The 18,161-nt window shown below is 40.1% G+C and overlaps 2 protein-coding genes across 5 annotated transcripts in view; both read left to right on the plus strand.

Annotated features, from left to right (window-relative positions):
- The first annotated feature begins 495 nt into the window (after positions 1-495).
- Positions 496-18,161, plus strand: part of Trappc13 (trafficking protein particle complex subunit 13) — a 33,348-nt gene continuing 15,682 nt past the window's right edge. For all 4 annotated transcript variants that reach the window (XM_050160448.1, XM_050160449.1, XM_050160450.1 and 1 more), the window contains exons 1-6: positions 496-643; positions 7,702-7,770; positions 9,135-9,234; positions 11,290-11,374; positions 14,752-14,879; positions 17,987-18,059. In XM_050160448.1, coding sequence (XP_050016405.1) covers positions 598-643; positions 7,702-7,770; positions 9,135-9,234; positions 11,290-11,374; positions 14,752-14,879; positions 17,987-18,059 — 501 coding nt within the window. In that variant the 5' untranslated portion in view covers positions 496-597. The remainder of the gene's footprint in view (positions 644-7,701; positions 7,771-9,134; positions 9,235-11,289; positions 11,375-14,751; positions 14,880-17,986; positions 18,060-18,161) is intronic.
- Shld3 (shieldin complex subunit 3) lies at positions 509-5,793 on the plus strand. The gene is made up of 2 exons (XM_050160455.1): positions 509-643; positions 4,150-5,793. The coding sequence occupies exon 2, from the start codon at positions 4,254-4,256 to the stop codon at positions 5,019-5,021; it is 768 nt and encodes a 255-aa protein (XP_050016412.1). The 5' UTR covers positions 509-643; positions 4,150-4,253; the 3' UTR covers positions 5,022-5,793.

Genomic DNA, 18,161 nt, shown 5'->3' on the forward strand with positions numbered 1-18,161 from the left:
CGAGCCGCCGGGCACGCGTGCGCAGTACAGGCGTGGCGCAGCTCCGCCTCCTCCGGCCTGTCCTCTTCCCTCCAGTCATTGGCTGTACGGCTTGCGCGCGGACGCTTTGTTTTTCATGAAGGTGCCTGCGAAAAATGGAGGGAAGAGAGAAAATAAAAAGAACGGATAGGGCATGGATAAAATTTTAGGGTGAAAGTGCCGCTCCTGTAATGATTTTTTTTCTCCCAGAACTGAAACGAGTCAGACTGAAGGAATCAGCTAATCCCCGCCCCCGACTCTGCCAAATTTGAATAAAATAGACTACATATCCCAGCATGCCACTCGAGTATTCCCCCACCCCCACCCGTGGTTTTGGAAGCCCGTTTATTGTCAGCTAAAAGTGGCTCTTTGGAGTCAGCCTGTGTCATTCTGAGGGAAGGAATGGTCTTCGTAAAGAGATTTTCACTGGTGCCGAAACGGATTTAATGCAAAGAAAATTTAAGTTATTACGAGCAGAAAGAAGTTGGGCGTGCTTTTGACGCCGGGTCTTCCGGGACTTGTGCTTTCTAGTTTCCTTCCGACGCAAGGGTGAGCCACTGATCAGAAGTGCCTGTCAAGATGGAAGTGAATCCTCCGAAACAGGAGCACCTGCTGGCTCTAAAAGGTAAACTGTTACGAGCCTGAGTCTCTTTACTCTTTTTTTTTTCTCTCCCCCCCCCCCTTCAGTATTTGAAAGATTTCCTACGTAAGCCTTATCATTAAACACGAAAGGGCTCGTCTCTTGCTAGGTACTGAGAGACGCCTTCTAGATTGAAATGCAATCCTAAATTCCACTGTGGTCTGTGCTACCGCAGACACCAGATTTTATCCCCAAAAGCTCATGCCTCGACCCTGCTGGGGAGATCTCTGTGAACCAATGTAAATTTCAGCTGGCGTTTAAAGCAATTTTTATTACTCTTTGATCCGTTCATGTGACAGGACAAAGTTACCGGGCTTTCCCTTATCTGTAGGTAATATCGCGTGATAATGCCAAGGATTTATATCTAATACCTCTGTTGCCTGATGACTTCTATATGAATTTAAAGCAGTTATATTAGATGCTAAGTGTGATTTCACACAACTCTGACACAATTCTTTTTTGTTTGTTTGGGTTTTTGTTTGTTTGTTTTTCAAGACCAGATTTCTAAGTAGCTTTGGTGCCTGTCCTGGAACTAGCTTTAGACCAAGCTGGCCTTGAACTCACAGAGTGCTGGGATTAAAGGCGTGTGCCACTACTGCCTGGCAACTCTGACACTATTAACAGTCATATTAGTTGTTAAGTATAATTTCACACAATTTTGACACTACTAAAAACTCCAGTGATAGGTTATGTTTTAATAAATAAGACTTGCCTGACTACCAGAAGGGCAAAGCTAAGCCACTAGAGGTTAGGCAGTGGTAGCACACACCTTTACTCCTAGGATTTGGGAGACAGAGGCAAATAGATCTCTATGAGTTAAAGGCCAGCCTGGGCTACACAAGATCAGTGCACAAACAATCTCCAGGTGGTAGTGCCTCACATCTTTAATCCTAGTACTAGGGAGTCACACCCCTTTAATGCCAACACTAGAGGGAATAGAAAGGGGGAGGAGAGAGAGGCTTAGTCTGCACTCACCCAGCCTTGGTAGAGGTAAGACTTCTAGTGACTTGACTGCATTGCTTTTCTGGTTTTCGGTTTGAATCCCAATATCTATGTCTGGGTTTTTATTATTCGTGCTACAGATAGGGAATTTTATTTGTTATTATTTTTTATTTTTAGAAACACAAAATGCCTAGAAAACAATACTTAATCAGACTAACAGGACATCAACTTTATATTAAACCTCATTGATACTGTTTTGTCTGCATTGTGCTAGATAATAAAGAATTTCACGGGGTTTAGTTTTACTGATATTGACTGTTCAAGCATACCATTTAAACTGCCATTTAACTTTGTTCTCTTATGTGTTAAACGTTAGGATAATACCTTTTTACTCTTTGTGTCTTCAGCCTTCTCTCTTCTCTCACTCTCTCCATCACTTGTCTCTTTTTTGAGACAGGGTCACAGCTGTTGAAAGACCCCCAGTGCTGGGAGACTCTCCCTCAAGTCCCGGGATAACACAACCCCCACCCCCCCAGTAACTCCCGAGAGACCGTCCTTGCTGCAATCACACGAGGCTTTAAGGCTAAGATGAGACGGGAACCAGTGCACTGGGACCGAGACTCGTAACCCATGCAGGGGGAGAGTTCGACCCCGAGTGACCAGGAGAAGCAATTTTTTGGGGGTTTTTTGTTTTGTTTTGTTTTTTCTTTTTTTGGTTTTTTCGAGACAGGGTTTCTCTGTGGCTTTGGAGCCTGTCCTGGAACTAGCTCTGTAGACCAGGCTGGTCTTGAACTGGCAGAGATCCGCCTGCCTCTGCCTCCGGAGTGCTGGGATTAAAGGCATACGCCACCATCTCCAGGCTGGGAGAAGCGATTTTTAAGGGAAGAAACCACAGCCCAGTGGTCCGGAATTGGCACGGAGTGGGTCACAGAAAAATCCAAAAATACCAGTGAAGATCACAAGGGGGCAACTCCCTGCCTCTCAGGACCACTCCCAAGGTCATAATCAGCTAGTACCTAAAACACAGTACAAGGGGAAAACTGTTTCTAAAGATTATTCTCAAGATTACAATCTAACTTTATCTTCAGCTAGTTCCTGATTTTTGATTCTTCTCTTTCTGCTTGGATTTTTGGCTAGTTTGCTGTCTCTTGTGTGTATCACTGAATAAGTACAGACAACAATAAAAGAATTCTCAATACCCTACCTTACCATGAAAGATATAAAGAAGGGAGAAGAAAAAGATACTCATTAATTCTTCATCCTTAATCATGGCCCAAAAAAGCCAAGAAGTGATGATTATCAGTTACTTAAAGAATGTGGGGCATAGTTAGCCTGGCTGTGTAAGAGCCTGCATCCGGTTAGTTTTCTCATGTTTTGAGAGTAGAAGTGTGTGTGTGCGCGTGTGCGTGTGCGCTCGTGTGTGTGTGTGTGTGTGTGTGTGTGTGTGTGTGTGTGTGTAGAAGAGCCTCTATTATACTCAGCTTTGGACCCCTTACGAAGCTCAACTTGTAGATCAGATAGATCCTGGCCGGCTCCATTCTCGAGGCCTTCTTTGCTGGAACTTCCTGTCGCTGCTTTAATTTGGTACATCATGAGAACTTCTGTGTTGTGTTCTTCTTCCTTGGCATCGGTGAGGAAGCCATACATTGGCTTCGGGAGTCATAAACCTCATCTAAATGCTACTTAGATACCACCTTTATACCAAGAAGACTTTGTCATACCTCTATTTTCTATCTGGATTGACCTGCAAAATTAATCCATTTTCATGTTTTCGATGTTTATTATAGAGAAAGAGGGTAAATAGTCTACCTCTGTATTGGTAGGATTTATAAAATTTTAGAGTATAATCATATCATTTTTATCCTATATACATTTTTTTAAGCTACTAATTTTGAAATGGGCAGGATGTTGCATGTTTTTAATCCCAGCAGAGAGGGGAGCAGAAGCAAGTGGATCTTGGTCTATGTGGTAAGTTTCAGGATAGCCAGAGTTTCTTGAAACCCTTTCTCAAACAAACTAAAACAAAACAAAATTAAAAAAAAAAGTAGTAATTTCAGTTTTCTTAATTTTGAAGTCACGGTTTTCTTTTTTAAAAACAATGTTTTTTAGAAGACTTTATATGGATATGTTCCTACATGTTTGTCTGTACATGTATCTGTGTCTGTGCACCAGGTCTGTTCAGTGCCCACGGAGGCCAAAGGAGGGTGTCAAATACTCGAGCTGGAGTTATAGATGGGCATGTTCCTCTTATGGTTTGGGGACAATGATTATCAATATTTTAATGATAGTATTTCAAAATCCTTTATATCTACTTAGTTAAACGTATTAACTATCAGTATTTTCAGGCTATATATAATCTTGATTGGAATCTAATTCAGACACTTTAATGTTGTGAGAAGGGTTTTCAAGTATTGTGATCATATTCACATTTGCCACAGCACTTTGTTCACAAATACCATACGGGGAATGGATTTTGGTTTCTCCTCCCTTCCTGTCTGTATGCCGCCTGTCCCTGCCAAATCTTATTCTTTGCAATACTTCCACTTTAGGTCCTGTTTCTTCTGATTTGACCCGAAAGACAGTCTTATAAATAATAAATTGCATTCTAGCTCTGAAGAATTCGGCTAAGGAATTTCCTCTTCATTAAGAGTTAATGGATTACTGCAGAATGACCACGGAAGTGATACTGCATTATCGGCCATATGAAAAAGATCCCACACAGCTGGCAAAAATTGCAGAAAAGGCAATTCAGGACTTTCCAACCCACCCGCTATCAAGATTTATTCCTTGGTTTCCACAAGATGGGTCCAAACTGCCGCTCAAGCCTAAAAGATTACCACCAGTCATTTCTAGAGAGGCTGCTGAGAGTGTAAAAGAGTGCCTAGCCATTTCAGAACCTAGTGTTAAATCTCAGAGCTACGATTGCACAGTAGATCTTCTGGAGTTCCATCCTAGTGTGGAAACGCAGCACCTGCTCCAGTCACGCGCACTGCACGAGCAGACTAATTCTGGAACTTTAGGTAGCAATTCAGGAAACGAGAATCAGCACCAGAAAAGATCCTGGAGCATTTCACTTGCCAGCAAACACTGTCCAGAAAAGAGTTTTCCTTTGTCTAAGAAATTGCGAGATAGTTTAAAGACATTACATTTGCACTCCCTTCATAGAGCAAGATGGACATTAGAACACAATGTTTGTAACAAGCAGACTCTGGAAGACATTTGGACAAAACTCAATCACCTCATCCGGCACAATGAACTTCCCTCGTGTAATGCCACCATCCAGAGACAGTTAGGCCAGATATGGGTGTTCTGTGATATTATGTACTGTGAATATGTAGGAGGTCTTCTTAAAGAAAGATTATCTCTTATTGGAAAGATTAATTTATTTGTACGTAAATATGGTGTTATTTTTAGTATGTAATGAATTCTGGTTATCAGAAAAATATTCTGAATGAAATGAATATGGACTGACATTATAAAATGAATTAATTTTACTGTCACTGCAATTTTAGTGACTTTGAAAATTTGATGCTCCTTTATAATGTGAAGAAATAGTTGTCTGATATGTAGACAGTTTGTGTTCAATATATAAATAAATGTCACATGATTCCAAGGCTTGTCAATCAAGTCAGAAACATTCTAGATTCTGTTCATTGGTGTTCTTTTAAGTGAACTGTGATGAATTATTGTCTGTACTAAAATTAAAAGTAAGTGTTCTAATCTTTATCACCACTGGTTGATTTTAAATGAATGGACTGAATTTTAATGAATCCTTAAAGTCTCTTGCTTTGTTTTTTTTAACTCACCTAAGTATAATGCGGGGTATGTGTAAGATTAAGTCTTCACACAGTATGTCTGATTTATATTTTTCAGAATTTATTACAAGGTTTCCAATTAAGGATTAAAAGTTGGATAGTTTTGTTATTTTAAAGTATTTATAACAGAACTAAAAATGTAAGTTACAATGAGGCTATTAACAGTTTTTTAAATCCAAGAGCTAAAAAGAGCTTCTTTGTTTTCATATGCCGAAGATCTAAATTTTTCTGACTTACTCTGGATGAATTGCTTTCTACTTCTCTGAAAAACAATAAAAGTAAAAACTGAGAGATAGATTTTTTTTCCTTCAAATAGCATAGTGATCCAAAGGAGAAAAGTATTTCCCATCTACCTAGATGAGTCTTAAGAGGTTGTCAAGGCCTGAGAACTTAGACCCACTGTTATAATCTAGAAGGCTTTTTTTGTTTTTGTTTTTCGAGACAGGGTTTCTCTGTGACTTTGGAGCCTGTCCTGGAACTAGCTCTTGTAGACCAGGCTGGTCTTGAACTCACAGAGATCCGCCTGCCTTTGCCTCCCAAGTGCTGGGATTAAAGGCGTGTGCCACCATCGCCTGGCTCTAGAAGGCTTTTATTTTATTTTTAAGTTACATTTATTTATTGCTCATTTGCATGTTAGTGCACACGCCACAGTGCATATATATTGACGTCAGAGGACAGCTTGCAGTGATTGATTGGGTCTCTCTTTCTACCATGTAGCTCCTGGGACTTGAGCTGAGGTCATCAAGTCTGGTGTGCTTTTGCCCACCACTCACCCCTCTGGTCTAGGAATTGACCTTAGTGCCATATGTGGATCCCTGGGGCTAGGTGATCTGCCGTTAGCTGGTATCATAAAGGCCAAAGTCATGAACTAGTGAACTGGGCCAAGTGCAATTGCATATTCATTTTGCTTGGCCAGAATTATGAGACTAGTGAGATTCTGATTCGATATCTATACTGCATGCAAGTAATTACACTGTTTCCAAATTCCACTACTTAGTCACATGTAGAATATACTAGGGAAACAAAGATAAATATGGAAAGATAAATCAGTGAGAGCATTTGAAAAAATGCAGTCAGCACTCTAGGAAAGAGGCAGCCATATCATATTTTTTTTTCCTAATTAGCTACCTGCCTTTAAGAAGATGTTAAAAATAATTTAGCCCGGCAGGGGTGGCGCACGCCTTTAATCCCAGCAGAGGCAGAGGCAGGCGGATCTTTGAGTTCAAGGCTAGCCTGGTCTAGTTCCAGGACAGCAACCAAAAAAGCTACTGAGAAACCCTGCCTCAAAAAATAAAAAAAAATTAAAAAAAAAAGTTTAAGGAGTGGGCTATGTATGTAACTCTGCTTGCCCAGTGATGTAGTGCATAGAGCTGCAGTGCACACCTGTAGTCTCGTTCCGGGAGCTCTAAGGCTGGAGGGTGCAGAATGGGAGGGAGCCCATGGAGGCTTCATGAGATCCTCTCTAAATCACAGAACAATGAAGACGGGCTTTGAATTTTAGCTCTTAAAATTTAGAAGGCTACCTTTTGTACACCTCCCTCAGGGTACCTATTCATCTTCAGATTATAGTTAATGATTTTAATGGTTTTTGTTTCTATTTTCCTAGATAACAGTAAGATTGGGGGCTGGAGAGATTGCTCAAGGGTTAAGAGCACTTATAGACTGCCCTTGCATGGGAACCAGATTCCATTATAGTGGCTCACAGCCTTCCATAACTTCAGTTCCAAAGAACCTTATCACCTCTCCTAACCAGGCACCCACATGTACATGTACACACGTCCAGGCAAAACACTCATGTACATGAAAATAAATAAATGAGTAAATAAATAAATAAGTCTTTAAAAAAAAAAGTAAGAGTAAAGGCTGTAGTCACCAACTCCATGTCATGTCTTGAGCGGTTGGTTAACATTATTTGGAGGAGAGTCCTGCTTGATTTCAATGGGATATTTTTAATAAGACGGTTCATCTTTGTGACCCCAAGTTTACAAGTAAGAACTGTTTGGGGGATACTCTGAACAGTATGAATCCATCTGGTTCTAGTTTAGGTTCTGCCACTCTGTATTTTACTATATATTATCCGTGATATGCAAAGTTCCTCCAGCAGGCATTGTCTGCCTTGTTTACATGATGGAGATAATAATACTAATATACTTGTGGAGTATAGTGTTAGTACTAATAGTTAATATTATGATTGCATTATGTCAGCAAGGGATTGATGGATGCTGCTCAGTCGACTTGAACGTTAACCCTCAACAGTTTAAATTTTCTGTCTTTCCTAATTTACAGTGATGCGATTGACTAAGCCTACTTTGTTCACCAACATTCCCGTAACATGTGAAGAGAAAGACTTGCCTGGTATGTAAAGAAAGGTTGACGCTTGGTTTGCCCACATTATTTTGAAAGAGGTTTACCCTTGCCAATCCTATACTAACATTTGCCGAATTCCAAGTTGCCTGTATTTGTACCGTGTGAATGGTGGCCGTCTGAGAGATGGGCTCCTTTGTAACCTACAGCTTAAGATGATGTCATCTTCTGATAACAGGAGAGTTTTAGTTTAAGATACATTGATATCCTAACACTCTGAGAATGTTACCTGTGCGCTCAAATACGCATTAGCATTCTGTTCAGAAATATTGGTGTTTCTAAAGGGCATTTATGTTTTATGGCTAGCATTTTCCATTGTTTTTGAAGCATCTATTCTCTGTGAGATCAGATTTTTTTTGGTTGTTTAATTCTGTTTTATTTGAGGAACGGGGTCTCACTGCATATCCCAAAGTGTCTTGAATGCTTTGCTCCTTTGTCCCAACCTACCAAGTACTGTGATTACAGGCATATACCACGTGGCTAGATTTTTTTTAGATGAATTTTGTGATAATAAAGATTTAGAAATGGCATCGTGTATCGTAATGTTTGTTGAATTTCAGTGCTACAGTATTGAAAAGTATAAATATTATATCTCAGTTTTTTTCTTTTGAAAAAGAGATTCTTATAGCCCAAGCTGCCCTAGCACCATGAAGCTGAGACTGGGCTTAAATCTCAAAACCTCCTGCCTCCCACTTTTAAGTACTAGAATTTTGGCCTTGTGTGACTACACCCAGTTGTATCTGTTTTGAAGAAGATAAAAATTAAAATTGTAATACTATTTTTGTTCAGATTAAAAGGAAATCTGACACCCTCCCTCACCTACCTGCCCTTGGTGCTAGGGATCAAATCCAAGGCTTTATTGCTGCAGTTTAGAGAAACAAAGGCCTCTCAGCCCAAAGTCTGAATTGAGAGTCTGATTTAAGCAGGCCTGGAGAGAAACACTCTCACAGAGCAGCCTCACATGCATGTTGCAAGGAGCTTTGAAATGCAGAGAACACAGAAAAACTGCATCCTGTTTGGCGATGGCAAGGGAAAGTATAAAGCCAGCAAGCAGTTTTAACAGAAGCCAAAAACATGCAGTTCCAGCTGGAGCTTTTCAACCCTGAGTTTCTAGAACAGGGTTGGGGACTTTCCCATGGGACTTTTCACAATGGGTGTAGAACAGGGAAAAGCAGTTTCAGGTTAAATCAAAGATAGCTCCAGCTGAGACGAGATGGAGGAAAAGTTTGCCTGGTCACGTTGTGAATACTAGGCAAGTGCTGTCCCACCAAGCTGCCCACTGGTCCCCATTTCTTTACATAAGCGAAACTGGCATTAAAGGTAGATGTTAGAATTCTGTTTTTCTCTTGCTGCAGGTGATCTCTTTAACCAATTAATGAGAGACGATCCTTCAACTGTAAATGGTGCAGAGATTTTAATGTTGGGAGAAATGTTGACTTTACCCCAAAATTTTGGGTAAGAATAATCCATTTACATAAGATGTGCAGCAATACCCAAAAGCTGTCTGTCATGTTTGTATGCGGGGTAGGAAAGTGCCGATTGTGCAGTAAATGGTAAACACATACAAACTGCTCTTAATGATAGTGGTTCTAAAATGATGATAGCATTTTAACTTTGTTCTTTGTGTTGTAACTAAAGCCATGGGTCTTGTCTACCCAGCACCACCACAGCGCTGTCAACATACCCCAGCCCTAGGTCTTAACCTGCAGTGACTGTGCTCTACCCCAGCCCTAGGTCTTAACCTCCAGTGACTCTGTGCTCTACCACAGCCCTAGGTCTTAACCTCCAGTGACTCTGTGCTCTACCACAGCGCTGTCAACATACCCCAGCCCTAGGTCTTAAAAACTGGCAGCAACTGGTACATACCTTTAGTTGAATATACCAGCATTGCTAACTTTTTCAGAGTAGCTCTCTTACTGGGCTGCATTCCACTCACACCTGTCTCCCTATAGATATTATCAGATTTATTAGCTAATCCACTCTAAACTTTTTTTATTTCTTCTCTTATTCTATATTATCAATGAATTTAAAATTAAAAATATTCACAACTGAAAGAATTTGAGACAAAAAGGAATTTTTTTGAGTTTGATATGGGTTTTGTGTTTTTGTTTTTCCTAAGCTTATAAGGTGTGATCATAAACTAGTATTTTGGAGACATGGAAATGTATTGATATAAAACTATTAAAATTATATAGAGTAGGGGGCTGGGGAGGTGGCTCAGCCCTTAAGACCACAGACTGAGCAGGCGGTAGTGGCATACGCTTTTAGTCCCAGCACTCAGGAGGCAGAGGCAGCCAGATCTCTGTAAGTTTGAGGCCAGCCTGATTTACAGAGTGAGTTTCAGGGCTACACTGCGAAACCCTGTCTTGAAAAACCAAAAAGAAAGATAGAAAGAAAGAAAGAAAGAAAGAAAGAAAGAAAGAAAGAAAGAAAGAAAGAAAGAAAGAAAGGGAAAGGAAAGGAAAGGAAAGGAAAGGAAAGGAAAGGAAAGGAAAGGAAAGGAAAGGAAAGGAAAGGAAAGGAAAGGAAAAGAAAAGAAAAGAAAAGAAAAGAAAAGAAAAGAAAAGAAAAGAACACAGACTGTTCCTCCAGAGGACTTGGGTTCAATTCCCAACATCCATATTGCTGTTCACAACTGCCTGTAACTCTAATTCCAGGACATCTGTCTTTAATTAGGGTTCCTATTGCTGTTAAGAGACACCAAGGCAACTCATATAAAGGAAAACATTTAATAGGGATGGCTCACTTATAGTTCAGAGGTTCAGTCCATTATCACTATGGTGGAACATGTGGCATGCAGGTGTTGAAGTAGCTGAGAGTCCTACATCTTGTAGGCAACAAGAAGTCAATTGTGACGTGGGACAGTAGCCTGAGCATCAAAGCCCGTCCCCACAGTGACACACTTTCTCCAACACAGCCATACCCACTCTAACAAAGCCACACCTCCTAATAATATCACTCCCTATGAGACTATAGGGCCAACTACATTCAAACTATCACAACATCTGACTCTTCTGGTCCGCTCAGGCTTTGCATGCATGTGTGCACACATAGTTGCAAGGAAAACACCTGCACACATAGAAGTTAATACAAGTTTTTTCAAAAAAAAAAAAAACTTTACAGTGTTAAACCAGTAGTCATTCTATTAGGAAAATAATGGAAAAGTTCTCCAAGATGGATTAACTTGGAACATCTAGATTTAGAGCGTAAGTTATTTAAAAAATGAAAATGACATTTTCTAGTGTTTTCAGATATAAATCTTATGACAGGCCAGCTCTGTTTCTAGTGGCCATTATTTCCAGGATGTCCAGAAATGTATGTAGCGGTTGGCAGCTGTATTATAGCATGTGTCATTACATTCCCATTTTGAAGTGCCCAATGAAAATAACACTGAAGAAATATTTCCTTGAACCTTCAGTAAATTTTCTTCCACCTGAATTCTTACTTGAACAGAATGATTCTCTTAATGACTGAATGAATTTCTGGCTAAAATGCTGTTTCATTTCATAGGAATATATTTTTGGGAGAGACCTTTTCCAGTTATATCAGTGTTCATAATGACAGCAATCAAGTTGTAAAAGATATACTGGTGAAGGTAAGTGGCATTCTTATTTACAAAGCATTTTATTTAGGTATATTTTTATTTCTGTTGAGCCTTGGGAACTTCATTGAAAGGCATGATCAGTACTAGACTTTTAAATGTCATTGACAAACACTGATGCGTGCCAAATATTATGGAGGACCCAGAAACATTTTCCTTCTGCTCAGGATTTCTGTTGGCTTGGCTAAGAAAATGACTATTCAGTGGAATGATAGTTGCAGTGTTTGTGTGTGGTTAACTAACATAATAGTACTTGGAAGACTTAGGGGGAAATACACTAGAAGTCACTTCCTCATTGCAGGAAGGGACAGTAGAGGAGAGAAAGAGGTCAGATTAGAGGAAGAGTATAGGGCGCGGTGGGGGGGGGGGACAGAAACAGTGTATTCTTGTAGATGAAAACTAAATCTCACGTGCCATGTCAGGTGGTAAAGCTGTTTAGTGTAGCGTCTTGAAAACCAGGCTAAGATTTTAGCCAAAAAACAAAACAAAACTAATTAGAAGTTTCTCTCCCACCCTCCAGTTCCTGAATAAACACTCAGAGGCTTAATATTACTTATAAATGCTTGGCTTTTTACTAGCTTGCTCTTACATTTAAATTAGTCCATATTTCTTATCTATGCTTTGCCATGTGGTTCATGGCGTGTTTCCTCATTTTGTAACACGTCTTGCTTCCTCAGCAGCTGGCTGGTGTCTCCCAGATTCCACCCTTCTCCTGTATCTCTGCTTGGTTTTCCCACCTGGCTCTATCCTGCCTTATTGAAGTTTTATTTATCAACCAATGAGAGCAACACATATTCACAGCATACAGAAAGACCATCCACAGCACAAAACATAAAACCTTTTAGTGTCACTGGGCTTTTACTAGAAGTAGTCAGCTTCTTTAGGAAGGCTGCGGTGATCACTGTGGGGGTGCTCTGTAGAAAATGGAACAGTTAGACAACTCTTGGAGTGGTTGGGAAATCAAATGCTGGAGTGTCCAGTCTCTTAAGAGCTTGAACTGTATTCAAAAGAGAAAGGGCCTGGATAAAGGAAGTAAAAAGTCACTGTGTGCGTGAATGGGTAGAGAAAATGTGGCATATATACACAAGAGATCTGTTCTGCTGTAAAGAAAAGGAATTTCTGTCATTTGCAAGAAAGTGAATGGAACTAGGAATAATCGTGTTAAACAAAAGAGATGGAGAACACCAGACAGCATGTTTGCACTCTTCTGTGGAACTTTACCCGATAAGCCACAGCCACGTGGTAATACACATATTAATAGAAATGGGTTAATTTAAGATATAAGAATTAGCCAGGCCGGGTGATGGTGGTGCACACCTTTAATCCCAGCACTCGGGAGTCAGAGGCAGGTGGCTCTCTGTGAGTTCGAGACCAGCCTGGTCTACAGAGCTAGTTCCAGGACAGGCTCCAAAGCCACAGAGAAACCCTGTCTCGAAAAAAAATAAAATAAAATAAAAATTAAAAAATAAAAAAATAAAAAGAATTAGCCAGAAATATGCTTAAGCGATTGGCCAAACAGTATTGCAATTAATACAGATTTCTGTGTGATTATTTCTGGAGTCTGGGTGACCAGGAACAAATGAGCGGCCTCCCCCAACAGATCATCTGCTGCCAAGCTTGCATCTATAGTCTTTTGGGGTGTCCCTGTGATGCATTCACTGAGGAAGAGAAGACTAGAGTCTGGTTTCTTGATGGTCCAGCACACTGTGGAGGCACCACCCAGAAATGCACAGCTGGGACACCAGTGAAGGGAAGTCCTCACAGTGGCCAGAACTCTGGGCACATGGCCATACATTTTCTTTGTAAGGAGAAATGGCCACATGTGCAGTTGTTCACTGATTCATGTGCTCTAGCCAATGAATTGACGGCTGGTGAAAGAGCTGGATTGGAAAATTGGTGAGAAAGACTTCTGGGGGAAAGTATATAAATATGGATAGATCTCTCCGCGTGGCATAAGATGTGAAGATACATTTGTCCCAAGTAGCTGCTTATCGAAAGGTGACTTTATCTGAGGAAGAGTGCAGTAATCAAGATTCACCTTTAACTTGGGCCACACCTTCTGCTGGAAGTCTGTGTAAGGACATAGAAGAAGGATTTCTCTTTGCCTGCTTGCCCTCGCCTTGCCAGCAAGTCTATTCCTTCACTGGTATTAGAGCCTACTTCTTGTAGATTCCAGCATAACTGAAGCCGAGCTGAGACAGCCAGCCTTGTGAACTGAGCAACTACTGGGTTCTTTTTTTTTTTAATATTTATTTATTTATTATGTATACAATATTCTGTCTGTGTGTATGCCTGACGGCCAGAAGAGGGCACCAGACCCCATTACAGATGGTTGTGAGCCACCATGTGGTTGCTGGGAATTGAACTCAGGACCTTTGGAAGAGCAGGCAATGCTCTTAACCACTGAGCCATCTCTCCAGCCCCAACTACTGGGTTCTTGCTGTGAACTGCTGTTCTGCATTCACAGCCAGCCGTCGTTAGATTAGCTGCACTGCGGCCTCTAAGTCAGTGCTTCTCAAGCTGTGGGTGGTGACCCCTTTGGGGGTCAAACAACCCTTTTACAAGGATAGCCTAAGACCATCTGAAAGCACAGATATTTTACATTTTGATTTAAAACAGTAGCAAAATTACAGTTATGAAGTAGCCACAAAAATTTTATGGTTGGGGTCACCACAATGAGGGACTGTATTATAGGATTGCAGTATTAGGAAAGTTGAGAATCACTGCTGTAAGTCATTCTAATAAATCCCCTTTGTGTGTGGGTGTGTGTGTGGAGAGAGAGAGAGAGAGAGAGAGAGAGAGAGAGAGAGAGAGAGAGAGATTCATTCTGTAAACTCTGTTACTCTAGAGAACCCTAACTAATACAGCCAGGCACTGTGACGTAGAAGTAAACAAAACAAGAGGTTACTACTCTATAGACATTTCTAGTATGGAAAACAGAACAAAAAACCACAAATAAAGTAATTTTAGATTAAAATGCATGTTACAAAGGAAATGAAAGCCTATAGTCAATAACTGACATAAAAGGGAGCTGCTATCTAAGAGTTAAAATGACAGACATTCTAAGGTGGTAAAGAGGACATTGGCTGGAGAGTAGCCAGGTAGGAGACAATGCTGCATTAGAGACTTTCTTTTTGTTTGTTTGGTTTCTGTCTTTTGAGACAGTGTTTCTTTATGTAGCCTTGGCTGGCCTGGAATTCACTCCGTAGAACCGGCTGGTCTTTAATTCAGAAATCTGCCCCCACCACTCTCCCCGGTCATCTTCCCAGATAACCATCCAGCTGTCCTCATAGCCTTTCCACCCCTGCGCATCCTTACCCTGGAGATGTCTGAGCAACCTCATGTGGATACTTCTTACCTTTTCTTTCAAGGCGGATCTTCAGACAAGTTCTCAGCGTTTAAACCTTTCAGCCTCCAATGCTGCCGTGGCTGAGCTTAAACCCGATTGTTGTATTGATGATGTCATACACCATGAAGTCAAGGAAATTGGAACACACATGTAAGGATTAAGTTTACTACTTCTCAAAAGCATTTACTCTGTCCTATCTTGACAATCAAATAGAGAACCAAAGAAGACAAGGTATGACTTTTGCATTCCTGACCTGTGAATGTATTTGAAACTGAATACTGTTTTTCAGTCTGAAAACAAGTGAACATTTGGACCCTCTGAGATTATTTAGGCTTCACAAGCTCCAGTGGCACCCCTATGCCAGTCACTTCACAGAAGCCGATTATGTCTTCAAAGTATTTCTTCCTCTTCTCTCTGCTCCATCATCCCTTTCCTTCTCTTCATTGTGTCTGTTAAAACATATAATACTACCAACACTAAATATAAATTTGCACCTCTATAATTTGATCAGATGAATTCCACAGCTCTATTGAACGTACAGGAACTTTGGATTAAAGCTTCCTAGAAGCCAAATTTCTGAAACCACCATTTATCAATCACTTTGCTTTTGAAAGATTTCCCATTGGCTTTTGGAAATTCTGACTTTACGTATGCTTTCAAAGCTGCCTATACCCTAATCCACCTCCTGTGTCAGTCCTCCTTCTCCTTCTGCTCTGCGGTCATGTGGGTGTCCTTTAACTCCACACTCACCCTGTGGTGTGACGTGTGTTTGCCTGTGGCATATTGTATAACTTCTCATATCTCAGGAGAAACATTACTTCTTCAAAGAAGCTGTGCTCACCTTTGTATATAGCTTCGGCTTCCACAACCTGTTGGGTTTTTTTTTTTTTTTTAATCTTTTGTCTTTACGGTTACTATGGGGTTAAAACATGAAATCTTTGTAGTGTATATATCCCAGGGAAGTAGCAGAGAACAGCGGTTCCTAGCCACTGCAGCTGAGATTCCTGGATCAGTTGTGTACATTCACCGTTCTATAGGAAAAGAGCTAAACAGCTGCTTTAGAAGACACAGAACTCAAGGCTAGTCTCAAAACCCGAGGCCACTGTAGTATTTCTCTCCACGCCTAGTCCCCAAATCTATAGGTGCTCTCGTGTTTCTGCTGTGAACACTTTCAGGGCAAGTGTTATGGAGGGTTTGAGTTTGGTTTGGTTTGGTTTTTATTGCTGGTTTGGGGGATGTTTTGCTGTTGTTGTTGTTGTTGTTTTGTTGTTATTTGTGTGTGTGTGTGCACGCACATGGGTTTTTGTTTGCTTATGTGTTTATTTTCTTGCTTAGGGGTGTTATGTTTTGTTGAGATGGGGTTATCAGTATTTAGTCAAATTGCTCTTAAACTTGATATGTACTAAGCTGCCCTCCAGCTTATGATCCTCCTGCCTCAGCTTCCCCTACTAGTATTAGAGGCATATGACACCATCTCCAGCTGTGGTATTATGTTTTGATCAACTTGCTTTCTAGCGCCTGTCACCAGTACAGGGTACCAGTATAAAGGAGAAATTAAATTACCCAATGTTACCAAGCTGTGTAGAGCTATAAAAGATTATTTCCCAGTCATACTATATACATATAAATATCTCTATGCATATAATATATTTATTTAGACCAAGTTGCGTAAAGCTACTAAAAGATTAATGTGTTTTTCAGCCATTTGATATACATATAAGTATATACATGCATATATAAATATATAGTAATATATAAATAATGTATTACACAAGCTTTTATCCTTTTCCATTTACTGTAAATATTTTTCTATATCAGTCAATATCCTTGAAAACATGATTTTCTGAATGACTGCCTCTTACGTGTTTAATCGGTGTGGTTTGTTTACTCCAGTGTCACAGTATGTTTTCAGTTTTTTGCTACTTTAAACAACAAAATAATGTGTAGTTATATTGCCTATCAAGTCTTGAAGTAGGTGTTCTGTGTGAATACATCAACATTCTTAAGGCTTTAAACCAAAAGATTGTTTCTAAATTTCTTTCACCATCTGGCAATATAAAGAAATTATGTTTCTCTAACCCTCACCAACCCAGGGAATTCTTGCCAAACCTTGTAAGACTGGAAATGTCGTCTCATTATTTTAGCTTCTGGGCTGTGTGTGAGTGACCATTTCACATTGTGTTGACTATAGGATTGTAACACATCTATGTATTTTCATAATCTGGCTATGCATTCTTTTCCTCACATTTTGAGTGACATATTTGTCTTTGTGGATTGAGTTAGAAGAACTCTTTATAAACTAACAATTTAACCATCTTGTCATGTTATTAGAAATATTTTATATTAACTTTTTAATTGTTTTAATAGATTTTGTTTTGTTGAAACTCACTATGTATTCATGGCTGGCCTCCACCTCTGCCTCCCTAGTGCTGGGATTAAAGGCGTGCTCCACTCCAGCTAGCTTTCCTAGTGTTTTGATTAAAATTTGTACTCGGAGGTATCCTGTAATTCTACTCTGGATTTTCTTTAAGATACATATTTTTCTAGTGCAAATGAACTCTTTTTCCCTTCAGTCACTTGCTTATTCTGGACATTATTTTTGGACATATTCTACTTCCAAAGGAAGAATTTGAAGTTCCTATTCCAAAAGGGCTAGGTATCTCTTTTATACTTTTTTTATTTTAATTTATGCGTCTGTGGGTGAGACTGTGTAAATATAGTTAGTATATCAGGTGTGTGCAGGAGCCAGTGGAGGCCAGAAGAAGGTGTAGATCCCCTGGAAGTGGAGTTTAGCAGGCTGTTCTGAGCAGCCCTGTGAGTGGTGAGTCAAACCCATGTCCTCTGCCAGCACAGGAGGCCCCTTTAAGCCCTCAGTCATCTCCAGCCCCCAGATCTCATTTTCTCGACAGTATTTTCTTGTTCATGTGTCTATATCCATATATGTTTTTTCCCTGCTGTAATCTCATTAGATTCAGTTTCATATTGTCGACATAATCTTTTTTACATTTATAAGTAGAATTGAAGTATTTTAAATTTATTAAGAAGTGAGAGATGGAAGCTGAGCAGTGGCGCACACCTTTAAATCCTAGCACTTAGGAGGCAGAAGCAGGTGGATCTCTGTGGATTTGAGGCCAGCCTGGTCTACAAAGAGAGTTCGAAGATACTCAAGGCTACACAGAGAAACCTTGTCTTGAAAAACAAAAAAAAAAATAAGAAGGAAAATGATTTTAGACTATTAAGACGTCTTTCTGTTTCAGCTTGGTGTGTGCTGTGAGTTATACAACTCAGGGCGGAGAAAAAATGTACTTCAGAAAATTCTTCAAATTTCAGGTATTGAATATGGCAGAGATAAAGTTGTTTTCAAATGCCTTTTGTTTTTCTGGGAGTGTGATTATTCCCCCTCTGGGGAACAAGTTTTAATTAAATAGCTCC

The sequence above is a fragment of the Alexandromys fortis genome, unplaced genomic scaffold, assembly GCF_014885135.2.
Source record: "Alexandromys fortis isolate MF-2015 unplaced genomic scaffold, M_Fortis_MF-2015_v1.1 scaffold_76, whole genome shotgun sequence".
Lineage (NCBI taxonomy): Eukaryota > Metazoa > Chordata > Mammalia > Rodentia > Cricetidae > Alexandromys > Alexandromys fortis.